The sequence below is a fragment of the Anomalospiza imberbis genome, chromosome 2 (genome assembly GCF_031753505.1).
Source record: "Anomalospiza imberbis isolate Cuckoo-Finch-1a 21T00152 chromosome 2, ASM3175350v1, whole genome shotgun sequence".
In the NCBI taxonomy this organism is placed as follows: Eukaryota; Metazoa; Chordata; class Aves; order Passeriformes; family Viduidae; genus Anomalospiza; species Anomalospiza imberbis.
In genome coordinates this window covers 25,823,541-25,850,049 of record NC_089682.1, presented here as the reverse complement: position 1 = coordinate 25,850,049, position 26,509 = coordinate 25,823,541, and the positions used below count along the sequence as shown (strand labels likewise).

Sequence of the window (26,509 nt, the reverse complement as noted above, 5' to 3'; positions counted from 1 at the left end):
TTGATCAGTTTTCTCACTGAGCATTGGCATATGTAATTGAAAGCCATTATGAAACAAGCAGTTCTTCCTTCTGGATTAACTGTTCTTTTTCTAGGTGAATGTAGAAGAGGTTACTCTGTAAGTCTATTTAACAACTTCAACTGTTGGTTTAAAGAAAGATAAAATTACTGTGGTGCTTGCCTCAGAACTTGCACTGGTGTATCAGAAGAGATAACAAGTTTAGGAACGGGCCAATGTGTCATTTAAAAGAGGACATGCCCTGTGCCATACAAGCTGACTGCTCTGAGAGAACCACAGGTAGCATTAAAGGCAGGTAAAGGCAATCTTGGGCTTTCCTGTCAGACTAAGAGGACCTAAAATATTTCTTTACCAGTTACAATCACAGCATAGTTTTTATAGTTTTGGGTTTTTTTGGCTATGCATCTAAATAGCTCTTCAAAGTTGTAATCAAAACTTATTGTCTCAACAAATCTAAATACTTGTTCTGTTTTTGGTTTTTTTCTTTTCTAGGTTCTGTTGAAATAACGGAAGCAAATCTTGTAAGAGATGTTTTATATGTCTTCCAGGGAATAGATGGCAAAAACATCAAAATGTGCAATTCTGAAAATTGCTATAAAGTGGAGGGAAAGGTACTGTATGGTGACTTGTATTTCATATGTGAGCAGAGAAGTATATAGAAGAAAAATAGCTGTGAGAAACATGTAAAAATGTTAAAATATTATTACATGTTAATACATTATTACATGTCTATATTCCCTCTACCAGCTGTTTTGTTTTGTGCTGGTTTTGTTTGTGTTGTTTTTGGGGGTTCTTTTTAATGAAACAGAGTTTTTTCAACAGCAGTAGTTGAAAATCAATTGGGTAGATTAGATGCCAGAAAGAAAATGTAGCATTTCACAAGATGTGAATAGCCTCCCAGCTCTTAATCAAGTAGAGGGACTTGTAAGTTATGGCTTTGAGGACTTCTGTCAACATTTCTCCTCTCCAGTGTATAAGAATTAGCATAAAGCAGATGCAGGCATTTTATTGCATTATTATTAAATTAAATTTAACAGCTTGAGATATGGAATGGATGCTAGCCACTTGATGTTATGGGCCTGATTGCAGTTATAAGTGATCAGATGCAGATGACCTAGAAAAGAAAGGACTGGTAGTAGAACTGAAGAAAGGTTAGATGTGAATTGGAATGAAGACATCTAATAGGGGACAAAAAATAGAAGAGATGCCTGAGAGACTTTGCTTCAAGGTGGTGAGATGTTAATGCCTATCTGCAATTCAGAAAAACCCCAAGAGTGTGATTGGGTCAGCTGACCAAAGATCAAAATATGGTGCTAGTTGCTTTAGCATCTTCAGATTCAGTATTTAGACAGTACAGCTTCAGAGTTCAGTGTCTGCTAATTGGTTTTCATATTCTTGTTCAGATGGAAAGACAACACTTGCAACTTCTACTTAGATGAAAAACTTTCTACTATGACAATATTACATAGTCTTTAAATGGTGGGGAAATTACTTTTGGGCCATTTCATGTGCCAAGAGCATGGTGGACACTTCTTAATGTTGATACCTGAGCTAATTTCCTTTTTTCCTTCATGATAGTAGCAAAAAGTGAAACGTTGTTCACCATTACTTTATAATGACATTTACAGCTGCCTAATGGAGGGATAAATGGAAAAACTTAAGTCCTGTTAAATCTTATTAATTAACAGATTCTTAATAAATATCCACCTGTAGATGATGCAAAGTTTGTAATTCCTCAGTACCTTCACTGAATAAATTATATTCAGATATGAGTTTATATATGGAAAAAGAAGGGTAGCATAATATATTTTTTGAGAGGAATGTGAAGAAAACTTAGTCAGTGATTACAAAATTGGCAGGGGGTTTCATTGGTTTTCTGTGTAGCTTTCATATCCAATAGGCTGGTTTGAGGTCAGAAGCTGTTTTACTTGGAACTTGTAATTCAGGGAATTTAATTACTGACCACAGGCCAGCTGAATAATCGTTGCCTGAGAACTGTCTTCAGTTATTTTTGTAAAGTCAGTCATCTTCCATTCTTCCTTACTTGTACTTGGTCTGAGCTACCAGACCCGGTGAAGTTGAGATTATCTGACCCACCAGAGCTGCAGCTGGAACTTTTGACAAGCAAGGAGGACCAAGATCATACCTCCTCTATCTGTATTGACTGCACATTAGGCAAAATAGTAGTCAAAGAGTGTAGTTCTCCCTCAGATGATAGTCTCAATGTACACAGTCTGGGTTGTTGGGGTTTTTTTTTCCAGAAAGAAACACACTTTCTAAGGTGCTATTCTTGCTGAAATGTTTCCTAATCTTAGTGTTAATATTAGGTCTGGTTGTGACATTCAGCACTGTATAAGATAGCAGCTTCTGACTTGATCTAAGACATACAAATGTAATAACACCAAGCCAATTTCACTTGTTCCTCATTTAATACCAGTGGATGTGTGTTGTGCTCAGTGTTTGCCGAGTACTCTCTACTTGCAGAATTTTAAGTAGTTCTTATGTCATCTCTTTGGTTTTAGCTGTGGGCAAGGTTTCTGTGTCCAATTATGCTTGTTTGGGCTGGAATTTACCCTACAGAAGTTGTTGAAGAAGTTAAAGCTGTACCTCTGTGGGGAAACAAGAGGGCTAGGGACTGAACTGTGGTCTTACAACCAAATGCTGCAGCCTGTTTCAAGCCCACACTGGTGTGGATAACACACTCTGACACTAATTGTTATCTTGGAGAATGCCTGTACTGTTAACTAAAAGGTTTAATGAAAGGGATTGATTTCTAGTTCTTTGGCAGCTTAACTTCTTGGAACAATTCCTTGCTTTGGTTTCAACTGTTCCAGCTGGCTGTCAAAGTTAAAATTGTCTGTAGAGGTGGGATAGGCCCAGTTGCTGTGGGCAGAAGTCAGTCTCTGTCTTGAGGTCTGTGTTATCAGATTGTTTGGAGTTTTTTACTCAATGAAATTTTGAATTCTTGATTATAGTGTTCTTGACTAATATGGTGAAATGTGGAAGAAGAAAATCTCCAGTAGGAAGTGTCTTATCTGTTGGTAATTTAGAGGAACAAATGTGCTGATTCAGATGAAAATAGTAGTGGTAGCTAAATAGGGTATTGGGACTAAGGCAGGCTTGCAAGGTGAGTGAGATACTAGAAGAAAACCAGAAACAGGCTAAAAGAGTTCAGAAGGACATATGATTAAATAACTTATAAAATCTGGACTTAATATTAGAAATTGGGTTCCACAAGTTTGTGTTCCCGATGCCTAGTCAGGCATTGGGTCATTTATTTTCTTTTGAAGGTTTCTTTAACATGTAGCAATTACTAATTATTTTGTCAAAGCTTTTTCATTAGTTTCAGTCATTGACACCTCTGCTACAGTCTCATATTTTCAGTCTTGCTGATTGTCAGGATAGGATAGAGTCCGATATTGCAACATGAAAATGCAGATTTCTTCCTTTTTTCTGAAGACCATTTTGTTATTGCCATAATTGCCTATTGTAAAAAGAGTGTATGAATACTGTTACATTAAGATTTCCAAAAGAGAAGGTCTCAAAGTTGCCAGTAGTTTGTTGCTGCTGCATTTTCAAGGCATGTGTGTATAAATATGCTAATTACGTGGTTACCTGCTCTTTTGCAGTATCTGTACTGTAGAATTTAAATGAATTGTTTCTGTATGAGAAAGAGGGACCTTTGTGATGAAACCAGTATTGGTGTGGCAGATTTGACTTAATTGCAGACTTGTTTCTGTTAACTTTATAGGTGAGCTTGTCCAAATCTCTCCGAGATACTACAAGTAGACTTGCAGAGTTGGGATGGCTACATAACAAAATAAGAAAATATACAGACCAGAGGAGTTTGGATCGTGCATTTGGACTGGTGGGACAGGTGAGTCACCTAGATAAAACAGTCTAACTACAATATTTGCTGTTTGGCTAAGAAACTACTGAGAAAATGCAATGCTAGAAAGATGCATAAACTTCGGAGCTTAAATCATTCATCATTTGATTTACTCCTTTTGTGGATGCTGCATTTGATATGAGTCATAGTCAGAAGGCAAGGAAAAGGCATTTGCCCTTTCTGGTCTTAGAGATTTGCCCCTGTAATTTGTAGCTGGAAACGCTCATAAATTCCTTTTCTTAATCTCCATTAAAAAAAAATCCAATATTTAAAAATTATTCATGGATGTTCATAAACAAAAACATTTCTTAAATGGGATGATGTCATCCCTAAGGTAATTAATCACAAATTCAGTTGTTAATGACCTGTGCAGGAGACATTTTTGTTAGCTATTGTTGATGTTCCTGTGTTAGTACTGCACTAGCTTACATAAAATGCAAGTAGTCCATTATCTTCTGCCCTTTCTTTTGAATACAGCATCAAAAGAATATTAATTTTTGTTTTCATAGGTTTCATCATCATGATTTATAGTCTACAGTAACTTCACTGCTGCTGTAATACTCAAAACCACATTTACTGCTAAGACATTCCCGTTTCCTCTCACTTGCTCCCTCTGTAAAACTGGATATTATCCCTTCTGAGTCGACAGAAATGTTGTCCTTGCCTCTAGCCATAACATCCTTCCTAATCTGCCAAGAAATTGAAGTGCTTCTCCCTTCAATCTAATTTTTCTTAAGAGGTCAGTAGAGACACTGTAGTGCTTCCTACTTTTCTAATGTTTTATTCTGTTCCATTCTGTCTATTATTCTAAGTAACCCTTCTAGTTACATATAAATAATTACTTTTCTACTGATCCGATGATGATTTCCATGTTTTATATGGCAGTGCTACTGTGTATGCATTTTCTTTGGACTCTCCCCCTTATATCTGGGTGAAGTTTTATTCTTTAGCAGCTTTCTGCTTGTGATTATTTTTACTGTCTCTGGCTTTAATCTTCAAGCTTAAAGGGAGAGAAAGGGAAGAACTTTAATTCTTCAGTGAATTTAAATGTGCAGTATCTTGGCTTCTCTATGCAGGTTTCAGGTGCTGTGCAGAAGGCTGTGCAGTTAAGTTACCTGAATCTGCATAGCTCTAATGCTGCTAATTTTGCTTGAGGCAAGCACTTGTGTATATTTCTAGGACATAAGTGTACAAATAAAAACTTACATTCTGCTCTTGCTGTCAGTATCTGGGCACAAAGAGTATGCCTTCATGCTCGTCATAGCTTTTATAGCTGAGGATTTCAGGTGCTGCACACTGCATTAAGACATTTAGCACAACAGTGTATATTGATATAAAACATCTTTCACTTAATGTTCTAAAAGGATGATTGTGTAAACCCTTGTTTAAACCAGATGTAGAATAAGGTGTCTGTCACCTCTTTTATTATGACTCTGGTGACTGGTTTTACCACACAAAATGTCAGGTATTGACATTAGAAGAAGAGATATAACAATATATTACTCTGTATATTTTCCTCCTTTTGCTGGTTAATATCTAAGTTGTACTTTGTCTTCAGAAAATAAAAAGAATAATTGGCAGTTAACTATATTTTAGCTTATACTTTGGCATTTTGCCCATTTAGATCCACTTGAGTTAATGAGCATTTTAATTTTTTTCTCTTGAACAAGCATTCTGTTTCCTTCCTAAATTCTCTTTTGCAGCAGACCAAATCAGAATTCTAGGGTAATGTCCAGTTTTTCTGTAACACTCTGGGAAGCAAATGTCTGTGGTTTGTGATACAGGAATTGGTAATGGATGTAAATTTTAATTTGTAAAGCTTCTCTGAAAAATTTGTGACCAGTTGGAGTCTACATCCTTTTGGCTACTAAATCATTAAAGTCAGTGATTACTGTTCTTCTTTTTGGGCAGAACAATGCCTTTGATTGTTTTCTTAGAGGCTCTGTTCTGCCTTCTATCTTGGCAAGTGTCACTTTAATAGGTTCAAAAATTTCCTGGAGAAGCAAGTGAGAAGAAATGAAAAGTGGAGTTACACATAAAGGGATTTCTTTTTGCCCTTCAGTATCCTCTGGAATAAAATGAATGTCAAATTTCTTTGCAATTTACAATATTGAGTTGAAGAAAGGAACCTCCTTTCCTTAAAAAAGATACAATGGCAAGATTAATGACTCTTTTTTCTAGGCTTCTTAGCTGCTTAGCAGGAAAGAAGATTTATTTTCTCTTTGTGCTTCTAGAAATTATTTCTGCCTTTTACATACTCTAGTGAATAAATATTTTAAGTTCTTGAGTTCTTTCTATGAAGTTTTCCCTTTTCCAAAGTCTTTTGACTGTAATTTTAAAAGGTCTTGAAGAGAAAATCCTGGGAGATTTCCCATTTAAAAAAATCCATCAAAATAGATATCAAATTCATTAGCTGAGAATTGGTTAGAAAGTTCTGAAGAATTAATGTGTGTGCCTGAGAGTATTCTTCCAAGAAACCAAACAAATAAAAAACTTTGGGCACGTTTTGGGGGGTTTTAAAGTTTTTTTCACTTATTCCCAAATCCATGTCAATTGAAGAATCATATATAACTGAATTGAGAAAAGGTCAAAATTTTAGAGTACTTGATCTGGCAGCACTTACTGGGAGAATTTTTTTGAGCATTGTGTTTTCTTGTTCATGTCATACAGTCTATACTGTAGATATAATGAGAGTTGCCTAACTTTTGTGTTCTGTTGTTAGAGGCCTTCCTGAAATTTAAACTCTGTTACTTCACTGCATACTGCATCTTACATGATTATTAAAAAAAAAAATCTTCAAATGGATCATGTTATAATTTGTACATCCCTGTGCCAATTAGTGTTGCCATTACTGAAATGATCTACTTGAGGAGTTACACTTGTCATAGTTTAATATGTTGATAGAGTTAAGGTAGCAAGAAACAAGGTCACTTGATAATGTGTATAAATTCATGGAAAAGGTATATGCAGCTCCTATGGAAGCACTTATACTTTGACTGTTTCTCTAAGAATTGGCTCTTATACTGAAACTTATAGAAAGATTCACTTCAGGAAATTTCTGACTAGGTTGGAAGTGTGGTGATAGCATTAAATCAGAAAGATTTCTCCTGATTACTTTTCCTTTTCTTTTTTTTCCCTTCTCTTTCTCTTACAGAGTTTTTGTGCAGCCTTACATCAGGAACTTAAAGAATACTACCGACTTCTGTCAGTTTTACATTCTCAGGTAAGTGAATTGGTATGTATTTAACATCACTATTTTGTTCTATGTTATCTAAATATCTCCTAAAAGGATAATACCTACCTATTCTGGTAGAATGTAAAGGATGTACAGCAGTTTCTGTTGACAGTGAACACAATTCTCTGTACATTTCTTACTCTTTAAATGTATGTGCCCTTGAATATTTTTCTCTTAAGAATTCACTGTTATTTGATGTATTACATAAGCAAAGAATACAGTGTGTATTTCTAAGTCTCTGTCCCTGTTTTGCATACTTTTTGTCAGTTTCACCTTGTATAATATCTTTATCATTCAAATCCCAACCAATGTCACACATCCTTGAGTGGAGAAAAAAACAGTCTATATTTCCAGCAGTACATGATTTAGCAGCCAGTAATAACTGTTCCAACTTCTTTCCATGTGGGCCCGTTTGTACATTTTTCTTGTCCCTTTGTTTTCTGAGAGTAAAGACATCTGTTCTGCAGATGTTTCAATGTTTTACTATTTTCCTGTAACATATAGACCAAGTCAGTGCTGATAATCTTGCTGTTTTTCCACAAATGTTTGTAGATATGTGCATCTAGATGCTGTCTCTAAAATAGAATAAACATTCTTCTACTTGCCTTTTTTAAAAGGGGTTTTCAAGGGGTTCATTACTTGTAATGGTGAAAAATTTATTCTGAGAACTGACCGAAAGCTAAATTATACTGCCTTTTAAAATTCTAACTTCAATAAAATCTTTATAGTTTGTCATAGGCTTTTGTTAATGTTTTCAAAGCATCTGTTCCTTTAACTCACAGTTCTTGAATGTTCTTGACTTTTGGAATGCTTGTTATATATACTTTTTGCTTGTTTTTCCTGGCTATTATCCAGTTATTCCTTTTGTAATTACTTCTTGCTCTGTCCAAAGTGTGTTTTCTCTCTTGGTTTGCTGATGCTTTGATTTTTTTTTTTTTTTAACTTCTAAAACTTCTTGACCATGAAAATATTTGACTACTTTGAGGTGCAGTTTTGTCTACCTTTCCTGCCCTGCCAAACCTTGCAGAAGAAGAGATGTGTAGGATGGGAGTGAAAGCCTTTATGAAGAAAGCAAAAGTTCTGGGGTTATTTATTTTCAAACTGCATTTGCCTTTGTGGTGGGTTGACCCTGGGCAGCAGCCAGGCACCCACCCAGCCTCTTGCTCCCCTCTGTCCCTTGAGGAACGGGGAGAAAATAGAAGGAAGACAAAAAGACAAGCCAATCAAGTTAGTGAGTTTAGAAGGGGAAGCAAAAGCTGTGCGTGCAAGCAAAGCAAATTAGGGAATTCTTTCACTTCTTTCCTTCAGCAGGCAGATGTCCAGCTGCTCCTGGCAAACAGGGCCTCAGGACACTTAACACTTGCTTGGGAAGACAGACTCCATCACCAAAAATGTTCCTATTTCCTTCTCCTTCCCCTGGTCTTTTTTTCCTGAGAAAGTTTTTTGTCCTCCATAAGCTTGGAAATGGTTTTCCAGTGTTACTTGCTATCCCAAGGGATGAAGTGAGTCTCACTGGTGTGTAGTTTTATGGCTTCTCCTGAAGAGAGGCATGACATTTGCTTTCTCAGGGTTGTCAGAAACCGCCTCTAATTGCTGTGTTACAGAAATAAAGGAGAGTGATATTGCAGTGACATTGGCTGACTCCCCTCAACACTTGTTGGTGCATCCCATCAGGTCCCATAGACTTAAGCATATCCCATTTGTTTGGTGTGCCCTAGCCTGATCATTCTGAACTCAGTCTTCCTTTTTCCAGATTTCTCTTCTTATCTTGCTGTGTGGTATCCCCAGCAGCAAATCTTGCTGAAATACCAAGGCAAAAAAGGCATTAAGTATCTCAGCATTTTCCATTTTTTGTGTCACCCCTCATGTAGCATCATTCAGTAGCTGGGCACACATTTTTCCCAGTCTTACTTTTCTTGCTGTTCTTATTGTTGCTCTTCATGCTCCTTGCCAGATTCATCTTCATTGTTGGAGTTCACGAGTGCATTGAGCATGTTGATTAAACGCATTTTCATAGGGAACAGTCAATGCAGTTTTGGCAATGCTTTTCTGCAGCAGCAGACTGAATTTTCTGGGGAATCTAGGTCCCTCAGCACCTAACTGAAAGGGTTCCCAGAGTCAGGTTATGTTTGGATTTTCAGAAGCTTCTGGCAACCTTCCTTCCCAAAGACTTTTGTGGCTTGAAAGGCAAAAGGGCTTGAAGGTCACACTGCAGAATGGACAAAAAACCTGCACCTTTGAGCTTCTTGAAAGCATGTAGAAAATTTACTTGAAACTGAGTGTATGTGACATTCTTTGGTTCAGCAGATTGTACAGGCTGCCAGCTTAGGAGTTGTTAACTGCAGTTCTAGAGAGCAGTAGGGGCATAGAACAGCAAGAATCTTGTCAAAGGGTTCTGTACTCTCTTTATAACATTCTATTATGTGTTCAGAGCTTCTCCTGAGCATGTTTCTGCCCTAGAATGAGTAATCCTGAGCATACTGTCTACTATTCTATAAGTGTCTCCGGTCTTTTTCTTGCAGGTTGTTTTCACATTGTCAGCCCATTTAAAAATGCAGTTCCATGATGAAGATGTACCATGTCTTCCCTAAAGTCAAAGGGTGGCTCATGTATCTCTCTTATCATTGCTGATTTCCAAAAACACCAAAGAAAAATCCCAGACATGGACCCAGGAGCACTTGGAAGCAAATGAATTTAACTGGCTCTGAGGCTGAACTTACTGTGGATGACACTAGTCTTAAATTTAACTAGTATGTTGCATTTGGCTGAAAAAAAAGTGCTAGATGGGAAAGCACAGAGTGGGTTGGTTCTAATATACCAGAAACAGAATCTTTTCTTTGAGACTGCCTACTTGTACTGCTCCAGGAACTTGCTTCTGTATTCTTAAGTTGTGTTCTCGTCCTGCTTATTACATTTGACTTGTATAAGACTTGCATTTGCACCTTGGATGCAAATACTTAGCTTTTATTTTCCATGGTGTTGGAAGATTCATGGTAGTCACATTATGATAGAGTTTTCTTATTGTAGCTTTTAATGTTTGATGTTTTTCTTTCAATGTAGCAATTCCTTAGTCTCACTATAAGGGTAACTTAAGTTCTGATGGCTTCTGGAGGAAGGCATTGAACAGAATTAGTCACATATTGAACTAAAATGAGCTGCATGTGCAGTAATAAAAAGTTTACCTCCCACAGCCTGCCTGTCCTTTAGATGTTTTTCTTTACTTTTTCTTGAGGCTGTCTTTCAGGATCTCTTCTCTCTTCCTTTGCTCTTCTCTCTTTTCAGGACTATTACCTTGCTGTCTTTAGCTGTCATGGTATTTGTGCTTTGTCTACCTCATTGTGCTTATGCTTGTCTCTGTTCTTTCACCTGTGCTTAAGTCTGTTTCCATTAAAATTGACTTTCAGTTTTTGGCCCAGTGATTTGATGAGAGAATAGCTAACACTAGGTATTTCAAGTGTATTAGTAAAAATCTGACTTCAGAACAAATTATGAAGCCTGAGTTCTGCCTCAGTTCTTTGACATGTCTTTCTGTTTCTAACTTCATCAGTTACAACTGGAAGATGATCAGGGTGTCAATTTGGGACTTGAGAGCAGTTTAACACTTCGTCGTCTTCTAGTTTGGACATACGACCCCAAAATAAGGTTAAAGACCCTCGCAGCACTTGTTGATCACTGTCAAGGTCTGTTGAACATTAATGTAATATTTCTGGGGATGTTGTATAACTTTGAGTTATTGTGCATGCTAGAGATGGGTATCAATAATATTAGTGCTTGTTTGGACTTTTTTTGGAAATTTCAAGTAGGTAGTTCAGATTCTCCCTCTTTTAGTTTAAAAAAAGCATAACAAATTATAGTGCTGTGTTGACACATTCAGACTTCTTTTTAAAACTAGAATGTGCTCAAAAATTCAATTTTAAGCACGCACTTTTTATGCTATTTTCAGTTACTTAATAGTATTTCAGAGAATGGTACACTGAAAAAGCCCTACTAATATGTTATGAAATGGTTGACTTAGTTTCTTCATTATGTATGAGTATTATACAATTTCTCTATATTTGATGGCATAGAGGAGTCATTAGTAACATGTCGTCAAACTCATGTGAAACAACAAAACTTTGCAAATTTGTAACTATTGTGATTTTGGTGGCAATCCACAAGAAGATGCTGGGGAGAGTCATGTTGGAATTTACCAGAACTTTGGCCAGTGGCTGACTAAGCTGACCAGCAGCTGATGCTTCTCCCTGATGGTACTTTAGATTTATGAGATTGTAGCCCTTTAGGTTTTCTCTTTAGAAGAAGCATCTGTAGCCAAAAGCCTACATTACTTGCTTTATCCTTATTATTGGAATTGGTAGCAAATTTTTTTTTAATGGGCTTTACTTTTCAGACATTCATGAAAATTTTGAGTTCCATGGCCTCTGCCGCAAGGAAGCGGTAAGCTGTGGAGCATAGCAGAAAAATCAAATATTCAATCTATTTTTTAACTTTTTTTTTTTGACAGCCTCTTACTTTTCAATTGCAAGACGATAGGAGATATTCCCTAATGGGGCTATGAGGGCAACTATAAACAAGAAACATGAAAACTGTGTTTATGTTCATGTATGCACACAGAATATCTGAGAGTGTGACGTACAGGAGAGAAGGAAAACATTCTAAGGCTCCTTTTAATGCTTCTCTGGAAGTGTAACAGCAACTTCTGTGTGTGATCTGATGCCTTGAATTTTTCATTCCTCTAAGCTGCCATAAAGTAGACAGAGAGCTCTGCTTAATGCTTTAGTGAGATTAATAATTCATAATTCATAAAAACTAGGAATTCCCTGTTAGCAATAAAAAAATGTACTTTTTCTACATTTTAGAATTGCTGTTTAGCAAGGTCAATGTGACACATGGGTAGCTAAAATCAGTGGCTGCTAAATTTAAATGGGGTGCATACAGTTTTCCTTCAAATGTTTCTGTTCCTCTCCCTTTCTTCTCACAGGGAGAAAAGGTGGTGAACTAGCCTCAGCAGTTCATGCCTATACTAAAACAGGAGATCCCTACATGAGATCTCTGGTTCAGCACATTCTTGGCCTAGTATCCCATCCTGTACTGAACTTCCTTTACCGCTGGATTTATGATGGAGAGCTGGAGGATACATACCATGAGGTAATGTATATGCTACAGTAAATACTTCATCTTTTTGCATTGTGGTGTGATAATCTGTGGAAAGCTTAGAGGAGAATTTGAAAAGTGGAGTGTGATGAAAATGTGTAACATGAGTAAGCAATACATACAATGACAACCTGAAATACCACTCTCTTCATGAATTCTTCATGAATTTGGTATCTGCACGTTGCAATGTATTGTCTTCAACTAATCATATGCTGGGTCTGGTCTGTAGAGTCAGAATGGTGTACTGACAGTAGGTCCTTGTTTCTGAAGACAAAACAACTCCTCTATATCTCTTCTTGCTTACTGTAACAACAGAAATATATGCAGAGTTCTTTGTAACTGTTCAGAATGCAAGCCTTGTATTTGGAATGAAGCTCAGAATATTTTTCTGTCTGCATACTGTTATCCTCAATAAATAAGTTCAGTCTGTCGAACTGGGTAGAAGAGGTTTATAGTTCCAGAATAGAAACTCTGCGAAGTTATTTGTTGTGACTTCTGTAACATCAAGTTCCAGTAATTGTCCTTTTTCTTCTTGGAAATATTTTGTATGCTTTTCTAAATCTCTCAATGCTTTCCTATCTCCTATCAGTACAATCTTAGTTGAGCACTTCTGAGACAAATCTGAGTAATTTTACTCAAGAGTCAAATATGCTATCTGTTTTCTTGGAAAGTCCTTATTTTGGTCAAAATTTAAGTGAGTGACAGTGACAGCTGATCTTTAAGGTCAGAATTGTGTAAAATGTATATGAATTTTTTTTTTTTAGGAGTGTAAAATACTCTTTTTTCCCCCAGCTGCTCCCCAGATATGAGGTTTTGTCTTTTGGGGATTTTATGTAGTTTGTTAGCTCTAACCTCTGCATGTGCACTGGAAGAGTGTTGATAATATTGGAAATAATTGTTGGATGTGTTGTACCGAAAACTATAATTTTCATATGATAAATAGTTTTGAATAAAGACAGTCGGCCATTCTTGGGGAAAATGGTATTTGGAGGCAGTGAAAAAAGTTTGTGTCCAGAAAATGGGTATATTTTTGGACAAGATGAGGACATAATCCATCTAAACTTCACTTCAACAAAACTAATAAAGTAATTTTAGTTTTTTACAAATGAGGGGATTCTCTTGTGTGGATTTGAGAGACTAATATTTGATCACCGTATCAATTGCAAAATTTTCTGGGGTTTTTGCTTTTCTTGTGTTTTTTTTTTCCTTTGCATCTGTTAAAATAGGAGGAATAATAGGTGAATCTTACATTAATCTTTTGCTTTAAACATTTATTTAAATCTTCAGTTTTTTGTAGCTTCAGATCCTACAGTTAAAACTGATCGGTTGTGGCATGACAAATACACTTTGAGGAAATCAATGATCCCGTCTTTTATTACAATGGAGCAATCAAAAAAGGTATGAATCCAGAAGTTCATCTTCTGATGATTTTTTGCCCTGTGCTGCTACTTAGATTTCTATTGAGAAAATGGAGGCATAATTTAACAAAAAATTATCTTCTCAGGAATTTTAGAATTGTTTGGTGAGGAAGGCTATAGGACTGTTTTTCCTTTCTATTCTCTAACTGTTAAACTTTGAGGAGATCTCAAGCAGAGGGAAAAGAAGTTTGTATTTAAAACTTTTTCATATTACCATTGCTATTCTGGATTGCTGTGGTAGGGATTGTGAAACTAAGAGCACAGAAAGATGACAAGATGCCATGTTGTCCTCGTGGTTGAGGATGGCTTCTTTGTTTGGTTTTTTTTTTTTTTTTTTCTTCTAAGCAAATCACTTTTTAAAAAATCCTGTTTTGTTCAGGTTCTTTTAATAGGAAAATCCATAAACTTCTTGCATCAAGTTTGTCATGATCAAACTCCATCCACAAAGATGATTGCTGTCGCAAAATCTACAGAGTCTTCAAAAGATGGTACAGTATTAATATTGTTCAGTATCTCCCCTTTGAACTGACCTCCCCTATTATATGTGGTTTAGACTGTAAGCTGGATGGTAGGATGGAAAGGAGTACAAAAATCCTATCTGCCCTAAAGTATAGATAATTTAATGGATACTTGTTTTTTACAAAATATGTATGTTGATGCATGTGTATAATTTTCTTATTTTGATAGGTTTGCTGGATGATTGTTAATGTACTGAATTTGTGAATGAAACCATTCAAAAAAAGAGTTTGCCTTTAGCTGCGTCGGCTGGGGTGGGAGCAGGGATATTCTTGAGTGCTGCAATAAGAATTTAGTATGTTTGACTTCTCATCAAATATACTCCATCATACAATTCCATAACACTGAGCTAATTTTGTGGTTGAAAAATAAAAATACTCAGTTAGTTGTAAATAATAGAATAAGCAGTAAAAACAGAACAGAAGCCTTTCTAGCCTTTCTGTAAATGTGCTATATCAATATGTCAAAAATAAGTATGTGGAAGGTTTGTAAAATTCTTTTTGAAGATTACTTAAAAAGGGATTGCCAGTTGCTGAACATGGAACCAAAACTTAACTGCTAAATTCCTTCAGATTATTTTGTTTTATTTAGAATAAATCTCAGTTTTAATGAATGAGAATTTCTGTACCATTTGTGGTTATTTTTTGGTGGCATATTTGTTGCAATGAATTCAACATTGTTATGATGAAAGTTAGCAAATAGTAAACATCTAAACCAAGGAGACTTTATGTTGAAATACTAAGCAAAGAATATGTAGGATGCTGCTACATCTCAGAGAAAGAACAAATTGCTGCGTTCTGGTGCAAGTAGTATTTTGCTACTGTAACTTCTTTTGATAACTTGGTTAATATACCAAAGATACAAAGTCTGACTGTTGAGATATAGCTCACTGGGATAAATTTTCTGATGCTAATCTAAATATTTTTCTGTCAAATTCCTGTTTTCAAAGAACATACTTCTTAACGTTTTATAACATAATATTACTTATATATAACTTTAAAGCTTGTGTATGTGGGGTTGTTTGGTTTAGATTTGTTGTTGGTTTTTTTTTCACTTCCAAATAACCTGGGATTAGTTTTAATATTAACTCTTCATAGTGTGGACTTCTGGCATGAGTACCTTCATGAAAAATGTTCTAGTGATTAAAATCCCATTCATGTCTGGAAGAATATGTCTTCTAATAATGTGATTTTTGTACCATGTTCAGTGCTTGCTTAGTGAAAGATAAGCCTAAAGTGCAGAAAGGGGTCAGGGTTAAGTGAATAAGGGCTGTAAATGCATTTGAACAATTATCTTGCCAGCTACTCCTGGAAAAAAGGAAAAAAAAACATTATTTGGCTGCACTACCTTCACCACTTTATACAGGATTTATGACCATGCTTTTCCAATATTTCTTTAAATTTGCACTGGTTTCTCTCTCTCCTTGATTGAATGGAAGATCAGCACAAATACATGTTTCCTATTATGTGGGGGATGAGAGCTTCAAAGCAGACCTACATTATCTTAAGTGCTGAGAATAACTGTTGGAGACAGAAGTGTAGTTTTAGAAATATGTTACTCTATCTGCAGTGTGCTGAAGGCATGCTGAGCTTACGGTTGCCAGCCTAAATACCTCATGGTATTGCATTGCTTTAATTCTGCATGAAGCTGCATTTGTGTTTAGGACGTTTTACCCATTTAATCCTGAAAGAACATTCTATGTCAGGGATGTTGGAAATGCTTCCTTTTGTGCTTGCTTGTGACATCTAACAGTATCCTGAAAGTCCCTTTAGATAATTACTTATTATTAAGGTCATGGAAAGCTAGGAAGCCAGCCTGAGTTCTAGATGCTTTTTCTCATTTTGAATCTGAACATTTCATGGGTTTGGCTGTATTATTTATTTCTTTCATTTGCTTTGGAACCTTAACTATCATCTTTCCCTAGTTTACTTTTGATGCTGAAATAATTGTGGTGTGGAAAACTGTCTGAACATGACAACCAGAAGTTTGACGTAACTGTAGAAGTTGATCATCTTGCCTGGCAGGGAATTGCAGCATTTGGGAGAGAGGAACAGTAAAAAAGGCCAATTAAGTGGCCTCAGCTCTGACATGTAGCTGTCTGCAGTTTGGGGACTTCTGGATCAGGAGTGACACTATATTCAGTAGCAGCTCATGGACCTGCCTGTCAGTGATTTTAGTCTGCTTTTAATCTTTCTTTATCCATTTCTGGCTTTTCAGTGTTCTGAGATCATTTTGCACAGTTTTCAAAATTTGTGCCTAGGCCTTGTGTTTGTTGATGTAAATAACCTTTTTAGCAGTTTTGCATGTCAGACAGGAATGCTGCATTTTGCCTGTGCTGGGGGCTGTGTGTGTGTGCAGAGGTGGTGCATTACAGCTACAGATGTTAGCTTGACTTTCCAGTCTGAGGTGAAGGACTGTGGCCAGGTCATTTCTTTCAAGGCAAGAGGATCAGTACTAAGGAGAGGGGAAAGGCTGCTTGCTACTTCTGCTTGAGACAGTAGGAAATTGAGACTGGTCTGTGTATCTCAGAGCTACTGCTTAGACACATACGCCTGCCTGAGTGGAGACTGGACCAACGTGCCTGACATGGTGGGCTGGCCATAGACAAGCCAGGGAGTTGCCGCTGGCTTTGCTTGTGCCTTGATCCAGTGCTAGGCCCAGCCTCTGTGTCTAGGGGCTGAAGAGATCAGCTACTGACTCTTTCTGGCTTGGCTTGTTCCCTCTCTTGTTTTGCCTGTAAGGCACGCAGCATCTTGAGGAAAGACAGTTGCACTTACTGCAATTAATTCTGTATTAATTCTCACATCCCTAAGGTTGATGTGTGTTACTTGACTAAGTAGTATTTCTCTAGTCTAGGGATTTTAAACACAGCAATGTATTATAAAAGTGTCATCTCTTTGACATCTCTTGCACTTTTTGTGTCTTATCGAGAGTTTCAGTGGTTACTGAATGATAGTTTGGAAACTTCCAGGAATGTCAGTGAACCAGACATTTAGGCTTCCCTTCTTAAAGAGTGACTTCTTTATTAGAGCCACTGGTTATTTCTTCTATTCATAAGCATTTTATTAATTGAGTAGTTTAAGTGGGAGGATATCCTTTAATGCTGAAGAAAGTATGAATCCTATGGTAGTTGGCAATCCAGGATTTGGAGTGTTGCTCCATGTTGTCTGAAGAGGCCACAGTTCTTGCTATCTCATAACAGTTTTACTGGAGTCCATTTCTTGATGAGCTTGTAGTTGTAGAAAACAGGGAAATAAGCTTCCTGCTACTTTCTACTGCTTCCTGCTTTCTGGAAGAGAATATGTCAGGTTGCTGGCTGTCACCCAGGTAACTCTAGTATATTCCCTTTTCTCTCATTCTCTTATCTATTGAAACTCTCTTCTGTTGAGTGTTTTAACTGTCTGATTCTTTGATTTATTTTTTCCCTGCACCCTTAGAAGTGCCTTCTGATATAGATTCTGCCCATCAAAGGTTTTTCCTCATTCTGGCCTTTTAGAACTCGATAAATTATTTGATTTGTAAACTACAGTATTTCAGCAAGCTTGAAAATCCCCAACTTTTTATATACATAGCATGAGCTTCTATTGGCAAGTACAATCTGGGCACAGATTAAAAGTAATATCGTTGAAGTGTAGGCTGCTTTAGACTTGCTTTCACTTTGGCTATGGCAAATGTATAGCACAGTGGATCAGAAGAAATGGCAGCTTTTCTGTTTTTGTATTTCAAGTCCAAAGCTTGTTTGCTTCAGTTTTTGAAAACTACTAATTTAATTTTAATTTTTATTTTCTTTTAGCTGCTGATTTGTTCACAGATCTGGAAAATGCATTTCAAGAGAAAATTGATGCAGCTTATTTTGAAACCAGCAAATACCTGCTGGATGTTCTCAATAAGAAATACAATTTGCTGGAACACATGCAGGCCATGAGGCGCTACTTGTTACTTGGTCAAGGAGACTTCATCAGGCATTTAATGGACTTGCTCAAGTAAGACAATAGGAAGGGTAATTATGTTGATTTTCTGATGATTCTGTACATGATCAGCCCAGAAACTGTTTTGCTTTTTGAAGACGACCCTCTAAGTACCTTGTTCAATTAAATCTTTGAGTAATAACTTTTAAATTCTATTTTGGTTTTAATTTCTTTGAGAATTAAAATCCTTGAGGATTAAAACTTGTTCTTCCTTTTTGATAAGCAGTATATACAGTACTATTTGACAAAGTCTTGAAAAGTTGTAGTAATACAGATTTCTTTATTTTGGCCCTATGACAGCCTCGAGGATGTTGGCACTTCTCTTGGTCTTGTCAGCAAGTTTAAGCAGAAATATTCTGCTCTTGATGCTACCGATTGCTTGGCTGGAATTACTAGGCCTCTGAATTTTGGAGGTGTTTGGTCTAAAACATTGTGTCAAAATCCTTCAATGCAATTTTAAAAATCTATTTGGTTCCTCACCGGCTTCTGTTTCAAGGACTCAGGTGCACCCACAGCTACTGAATCCAGTTTTTAAAGAGTGTTTGCAGGTTCACTTTTACATGCTGGTGCTACTGATGAAACTTCTTCAATCAGAAGCATTGGCTTGCAAAGCTTTTCTTTGATCTCGATGGCAGACTTTGTAATAAAGCTTTCATTAACTTGTTTGTAAATCAAAATCAACAGTATATGACCACACGTTTTAATGTGAAGCTGAGTGAAGTTGATTTGTGGAGTTAGAATTAGATTTGAGGCAGGAGTGAGCAGCTTTCCAGTACTGATGCTGAGGGATAGAGAGGTATTACAAGAGTTGCATGTTGCAACTCTTTGGAAAGTTGAAGTAACATAGAGGGGGTGGGTTTCTTTGTTCCTGCCAGCACTTCTGAGCCCATGAGATGGCTATCAGTAAGTTTCTCCAATCTGAAGTGAAATTATTGGTTTGATGTACTAATGATGTAATCTGCCTCATTTAAGATATGAATGCAACTCAAAATTACAGACTAGCTAAACTAGCAATCCTGATAACTTCAAATTACTGACATTAAATGAGGATTAAGTTGCTCCTTATGCTAATATTCAGGAGTGTAGCTGCATATGAATAGACATATTCTGCTCATACTCTGTGCAAATATTTTGCTCACCGATTTTCTTCATGATTAAGTCTGAAAGAGTAATAGTTTTGAATGTCAGTTAGAAAGGGTTTTGCTGTGTGCTGCAGTTACTACTGAATTGCTGCTGCAGAGTATTTCAGTGATGTGCTATGACTGTTTCATAACCACCAGGCCAGAGCTTGCACGACCAGCCACAACCTTATATCAGCATAATCTAACTGGAATCCTGGAAACGGCGGTGAGGGCCACGAATGCCCAGTTTGATAATCCTGAGATTCTCAAGCGATTGGATGTTCGACTTCTGGAGGTCTGTTGCATCATGGTGACTCTGATCTGAAAGATGCCTTTGTTTGTGTGTATATATGCAGACATCTGTATGAAACAAAATTTTCATATGTGAATACATTTCCCTCCTTCCTTTCCACTGAAGTTTACTTTGAGTAATATAAAGGTCATTTAATAAGTCATCTTCTTTTTGCCTTCTCTGCATTTGTTTTTCAAGATGTGGATTTACAGCCATTGACAATACAAGGCTGAGTATTTGGGGCCTAAGAGAAATTGATGCTGGTTTGAGGTTCTCCAAACAGCTCTTAATGTGGTTGCTCTTACAAGAATTGGGGCAGGAAGGGGCAGGTTGGGGTGTGTGCCTCCTTCTTACCTCTAGTTAAAAAATAAGAAGCAATGAAAGCACATTTCATGGAAGAGGCCTGTGGTTAGAAACTTGAATTAATTTGAAAGCTTCAGTCCCTGAGGTGAGACTTCAGTGATGAACTGTAATATCTGAAATAAATCTATTTCAGATGCCAAAGAAATTTGTCCATACTGTTATTTTCCTTTACTAGGTTCAGTGAAGAAACACTGACATTCCAAACATTAATGTTTGTGTGAGATCAGTCTCACCCTTGTATCAAACGGCTTGATAAATTTTTGCCTAATCTGCTGCTTTCAACAAGAAGCTACTGTATCTCTTGTTGATGTGGATGCTTGTTTGCTCATAGGCCCTTCAGAATGGAAGAGTACGCAAGTAGTGCTCGTCTTCAGCTTTAGTATGCTCTGATTATACACTGACAGTACCATGTCTGTTTAATACAGGTATCTCCTGGGGACACTGGATGGGATGTCTTCAGCTTGGACTATCATGTTGATGGGCCAATAGCAACGGTAATGTCATACACTGCTGGCTCTGAATGTGTTTTGGGTGCTGAATTAAATTGCTAAGGTTTTTTTATTGAAGTAGCCTTTTTTGTTCTGGAGGGTGAAATCAGATTTTTTTTTTTTTTTGCATCTAGGATGTACCCACTGTATCAACAGTTAAGCAAAAATCTCAATTCGTACCAGTTAGTGTGAGTGCTGAAAAGCTGCATTTAAAATAATCATTACTGAAAATCAGTAATTCATTTGTTCCAGCACAGTTTTTAGCAAGTACTTAATAAATTGAGTGCTCCTATTCTTTGATAATTACTAGTCTGTAGATATTAATTTGGGAAAATTTGAAAGGAACTGAAGAATGTATTTTTGGAGAACTTATTTATGCTGTCTAAATGGCATTTGATAGTTGCATTGTTTATCTGAATGTATTTAGCCTCTATAAAGAACGTGTAAAGAACTTTTTTTTTTTTTTTAAGCAGGACAAACTGTGAGTCTGACCAGCAGAAGGAATTTTCTTATGCAGTTTCAAAATAGGTTTAGGCTTTGTTTTGTTCACCCCTTCTTACACTTCCAGCTGTGCCCTGTTCAGTCCTCAAGGGAGGATCTTTCCAAAAGCTCTGGGATTTCCCAGAAACTTTTTTTTTACAGTATTTTTCAATAAACTGCATGGATCAGATAAAATGAACTGTGAAGAGGTTCTTGGTACCTCAGGACATATGGTATGTCTTTTAATTTGTACTGATATTTTTTTTGTTTTGTAGGTATTTACACGTGAGTGCATGAGCCACTATCTAAGAGTATTTAATTTCCTTTGGAGAGCAAAGAGAATGGAGTATATTCTTACTGATATATGGAAAGGGCACATGTGCAATGCAAAGCTTTTGAAAAGTATGCCAGGTGAGAGGTGTCCAGATGGATGACATGCTTCTAAAATGGATACAGATGACTGCATCTTAATTTAAACTGTGTGTTAAGAGGGGAAAATAGTGCCTGATGAATGATGTTGAGATTAACTTTGCACTTTGGTGCTCCTCTTGACTGGCTGTTTAATGGTAGATGATGGTGGGAAGGATGAAGGTGAAATAATATAATTGTAAATAGAAGTTTCCTATCTGTTGTTTTACTTAATCCTTGATCCCTGTCCTGAAAAGTTGCACTAATGTAAGTATCTTTATGCTGGCCTGGTTTTGAGACTGCAACTCTTCCATCCCTTTGTATTCATCTTCCTTGATGCCTTCTTATTTGTACCCCATGCCTCCCTCTTTTTTATGCTGTCTGTTCACTATTAAGTCTCATGCATGCACAGGTCTGAATTTACTAGTTCACATCACTTATTCCCTATTTACTAGTTCACTTCACTTATTCCCTTCCTTTTGTTTAGCTAAGAACAGAAGAGGCTAAGAAGAGAAAGATATTTGAGAAGAAATAGGAAATGTAGTGAATAGTGAAATGTAGTGGCTCTGGTGTATGTTTTATGGACCAGGACTTTTTGATCCTATTTCTCAGCTAGAGAATATAGCCATATTTGTGAGCATCTGTACTGGCTCACTCTTGAATTTTTTTTTTTTAATCTATCTACATGCTTTTCAGTAAAAAATAACTATTGAAAGTTACACTTCTTTATGGCATAGTAATACTTACAAATTTATTGTTTTATAATTAAGAACTTTTGTGGAGTGGGAGAGGGCACCTGTCCTCAGAAGGTTACTGCTGCTGCCATCTAAGATTAGTGGCTGTATTATGAAGTATTCAATATGGTGAAAAGAGTTTACCAAGCTGATTTGTTGGCTGTGCTTGTCCTTGCAGTCTTTAACATGCCATCTCTTTGGATTTTTTTGCAGAGCTTTCTGGCGTGCTGCATCAGTGTCACGTTTTGGCATCAGAAATGGTCCATTTCATTCATCAAATGCAGTATTACATTACATTTGAGGTATACTTTCCCCACCCAGTTAGTTACTTAGAAAATGAAGCACTTGCAATATTCTGTATGTGTTGCATATCTTATATTTCAAAGAGCTTGTCATCTAGCAAATTGAATCAGCCCAATCCTGTATCATTGCTACAGGTGCTTGAATGTTCATGGGATGAACTCTGGAACAAGGTCCAACAAGCACAGGACTTGGATCACATCATTGCAGCTCATGAAGTTTTTTTGGACACAATCATAGCTCGGTGCCTGCTGGATAGTGATTCCAGGGTAAGTCGACTCCTTTGCATGTAATTGTAACTTCATGATCTTGGCATATATGTCAGGAACGACCTTCTTTAACATTGTAGGAGCAAAGGGAAGGGAAAAGTAAGTTTTATTCCTCTGATATAAGATTTTATAATGGTAGGTTCAGTACCTACTGCCCATTATCAACAAGTGACATGTGTTGATAATAAAACTTGCTATAGTGTGGGCCAGTTCTTTTTCATCCTGAAAGCTGTGTGATCATGGAACAACTGACTTAGGGCTTTGCAGAAATGTCTCTTCAGCTGTGTAAAAAAGAATTTTTTCTTTTACTTATTTTTTCTTTTACTTTTTTCTTTGCTCCTTTTCTGGAGAAGAGTAGTAAGTTAAAACTCTTGTGCTGTACAGCTGTTTAATTATTTTGTTACCTGTCTCACAGGTACTTCTCAACCAGCTTCGAGCAGTTTTTGACCAGATCATTGAGCTCCAGAATGCCCAAGATGCAATGTACAGAGCTGCTCTGGAGGAGCTGCAGCTGAGGTTGCAATTTGAAGAGAGGAAAAAACAGCGTGAGCTTGAGGTACAATAAGGATATTTCTAGAATGTGAAAACAGATTGAGGTTTTTGGTATATGGAGGATTTTAGATATCCTGTAGAGGTATCTAAAATGTTACACAGTTTTCCACACCACAGTAAAAATGAAAAATGTAGTTGGAACAGATGTAAAAGTCATCAGAAGTTGCTGGTGAGTTCAAGCAAAATGGCTAAGTGGTGTTTTTGATTTCTGTCTTCCCCAAAATCTGAGTTGGTTTATCTAGTGGACTTTGGAGGATGAGAAATTTAGGGCTCTTTTAGATTAAGTAAATGGAACCCTTTTGCAAAAAATGCCGTAGCTCCATGTCTGCCTCCTTGCTGCGAGACTGACATGCACTGTTGGTGTGAGACTTGCCTTGCTAATATTTATTACTTTATGTGCTGCACAACCACCAAGAGGGGCTGATAGTTTCCATATTGGAGGCTCTGTGTTTGTCTTTCTATGGCAATGGTTGGTTTTTATAAATCTGATGTAGCTGGGCAGAAGGTGGCCCAGTTAGCAACTTGAATCATGTGATGCTTCACCTCTTAACTTGTTTGGTTTCTGTGTAGGGCAAGTGGGGTGTAACTGCATCAGAAGAGGAAGAAGAGAACAAGAGGAAGAAAGAATTTCAAGACTCAATACCTAAAATGTGCTCACAGCTGCGAATACTCACTCACTTTTACCAGGTGGCTCTTAAATTATATTTTTCTAAAATATGCTGAGCTTTGTGTAGAAATGAATTTCAAATACTGAGTAGATGTAACTTCTGTATTCATGTGTGTGCAGTTTGTGGAGCCAAGTCTTTGTTTTTTCCCTCTCTACTTATAAGCCTGTGTTCACTGTTGCTTAGTAGTCAAAGGTTTTGTGATCATTTACATTCCCCAGACAAAGGAGAAGAGTCTTTTCATGTAAGTTGTCTTCTTCCTCCAGTAGCGAAAGTAATCTTTTGCTGTAGTCTGAGGGGGGAAAAGAAAGAATTCCTTCTGCATTTCGTTTTTTTCCTCACATCTCTGTAAGTCATTGCTATTAAAGACTGCAGAAAGTTTCTTTTTAAGGGCCTGACACTTAATTTTAAGCTCACTGGGAGGGGGGGCAGTGGATAAGATGTTTGAGGGAGCATATTCAGGCTATCTTCTGTAAGTAATTTATTCTGGCTTTGTCTTTATTTGTTATATCTGATGCTAAAGCTACCATTCCCCAGAAAAATGAGCCTAGGTCTTTAAGCGTAGGTTGTAAATAAATTGTGGTTTATGTGCTCTGCAAGATTGCTACAAGTTGGCAGTGTAGGTTTTGCCTGCTTGGACTGTGTTCATTCTGAGCCCTATTATAGATTTCCAAACAGGATTTCCCTGGCCAGCTTTGGTCACCTTTGGAAGAAATGGAGTGCTCTAGTTATGGGCATGTTCATGTTACCATTTACTGGAGATTAGGAATGAGCTCTTCAAATGGGTCTTCCCCATCCTCCCAAAGTCCTCTCCTTTCCTCTGTCCTGCGGGGCTCCTGCAGTGGCATGGCTAGAGCTGAATGGGAAGATGGGATGCAGAAGTGTACCTCCCACATGCCAAGTGCAAATCCCCCCTCAAATAGCTCCAAATGCTCAGTCTAGTTGGGTGTGCAGCACTGACTGCTCTCCTGGGCACAAGCTTTGCTGTTCTGGGGTGCCCCGTGCTGCTGTACAACCCACATCAAATGGGTATGTTTGAAGCTAGCAGTGACCTAATGCTGGCCTGAATGGCATTGAGCCTGCAACACGGACTCAAGGTGAGGTCTCCTGTTGGCACAGGTTGGATCTTGAATGCTGTCCTGAGGCAGTGGCACACAAAGGCAGCTGCTCTGCAGCCTGGGAGCCTTCAGACAGATGGAGTGTGCCAGCGGGGCACAGGGAGTGGGGAGCACACTGTAAAAGACCAAGCTGTTTGCACTGGAGACTCTGGCATGCATAGCAGATATTTGAAAACAAAAAATAAAGCTCTGGGTTTTTGCAGAAAGAATTAATCCACCATAACTGTTGAATATGAACCCTTGTGCTTGCCTTTTCCCAGATTCTGTCTGCCTGTTTACCAGATCTGTGCACCACCTGATATTCCTGTTCAAAACACACCAGGGATGGTTTTTTTAACTGTCTCGTGGGTTTTTCTTTCCTCTTCAGGGAATCGTCCAGCAGTTCTTGGTCCTGTTGACAACCAGTTCTGATGAGAGCCTTCGGTTCCTGAGCTTCAGGCTGGACTTCAACGAGCACTACAAGGCTAGAGAGCCGCGGCTGCGAGTGTCGCTGGGCACGCGGGGCAGGCGGAGCTCTCACATGTGACACAGCTGCCGAGGGGCACGGCGGCCAGTGGCACCTCTTGCTGGCCACGGCCACCAGTGGTGACATAGTGCAGCCAGACTGTGGGATCGGTGTCTCCATTGCTGCAGGCAACATGTTCTCACACAGTGGTTGTGTGACACTGGATAGCAGAAAGCAAAAAAAGCAGGGTTTTTTACACTGATGTTTCTAGAATTACCAGACTGTGTGGGCTGATTGAACCTCATCCAATCAACTTGTTAAACCATCCTTTTAAATAAACGCCAGTTTCATTTGGAGCTTTCTGAGCTTTTTCCACTGTAACTTATATCTGTGTCAAAGAAATCACATGTTCTTTTGTTTATAGAAAGCACCATTTCCTTTTTTTAATAAGAAAATAAGAAGGTTATTTTTTCTATATGTACTTGTTCTATTTGAAGAGAGCTTTTGTTAAAGCCAACAGATCTGGACCCAGACCTCTTGTCCTTGTTAAGAAGCTATACAGCATTTCATTATGCTGATTTTCAGTGTTGTGATGTGTTTGACTGTGTGAGAAACTTTGTATCAGGAGACATAAAGTTATATTTAATTTTTTTGTTGTTTTCAAAGTTAAAAACCTGGAATAAAAATTTAGTGGGGAAGTTCTATGGTTACTGTACAGGAGCAAACTATAAAAGCAGAGTCAGGAATGTATCTGTTGCACATAAGATCTAAAAATGAGGTTAAAGCCTCAGTACTGAAGGAAAATGTTGGTTAAGCTTGAATACTTAATATTCAAAATCAGAGATGTAGAAACAAACTGACTTGGCTAATGTTGACTTCATTCTCTTCACTTTCCTAATTTTTTTCATTGTAAATATTTATATATTGCTGTCCAGATGTTGGGGAGAGGGGGATTCTTCTTTTGCAAAGTTGTCATTATATCAGGTCATTTATTATGTTCCACAAGTGCGAGCTTAGAAAAATAAAAACACAATTATCTTTCACACAAGTGTGTTGCTTTTTGTGATTGAAAGTTTTAC

The 26,509-nt window shown here is 37.4% G+C and overlaps 1 protein-coding gene across 2 annotated transcripts in view; it reads left to right on the top strand.

Annotated features, from left to right (window-relative positions):
- Nucleotides 1-25,874, top strand: part of TUBGCP3 (tubulin gamma complex component 3) — a 47,413-nt gene extending 21,539 nt beyond the window's left edge. The window contains exons 7-22 of one of the 2 annotated variants that reach the window (XM_068180177.1): nt 511-629; nt 3,770-3,895; nt 7,062-7,130; nt 10,690-10,822; nt 12,121-12,287; nt 13,581-13,691; nt 14,091-14,196; nt 18,021-18,210; nt 19,476-19,611; nt 20,397-20,465; nt 21,215-21,350; nt 22,295-22,383; nt 22,519-22,650; nt 23,066-23,206; nt 23,773-23,889; nt 25,353-25,874. In XM_068180177.1, coding sequence (XP_068036278.1) covers nt 511-629; nt 3,770-3,895; nt 7,062-7,130; nt 10,690-10,822; nt 12,121-12,287; nt 13,581-13,691; nt 14,091-14,196; nt 18,021-18,210; nt 19,476-19,611; nt 20,397-20,465; nt 21,215-21,350; nt 22,295-22,383; nt 22,519-22,650; nt 23,066-23,206; nt 23,773-23,889; nt 25,353-25,511 — 2,000 coding nt within the window. In that variant the 3' untranslated portion in view covers nt 25,512-25,874. Of the gene's footprint in view, nt 1-510; nt 630-3,769; nt 3,896-7,061; nt 7,131-10,689; nt 10,823-12,120; nt 12,288-13,580; nt 13,692-14,090; nt 14,200-18,020; nt 18,211-19,475; nt 19,612-20,396; nt 20,466-21,214; nt 21,351-22,294; nt 22,384-22,518; nt 22,651-23,065; nt 23,207-23,772; nt 23,890-25,352 lie in introns of both variants that reach the window. The other variant, XM_068180176.1, reaches the window with a different exon arrangement.
- Nucleotides 25,875-26,509: the final 635 nt, after the last annotated feature.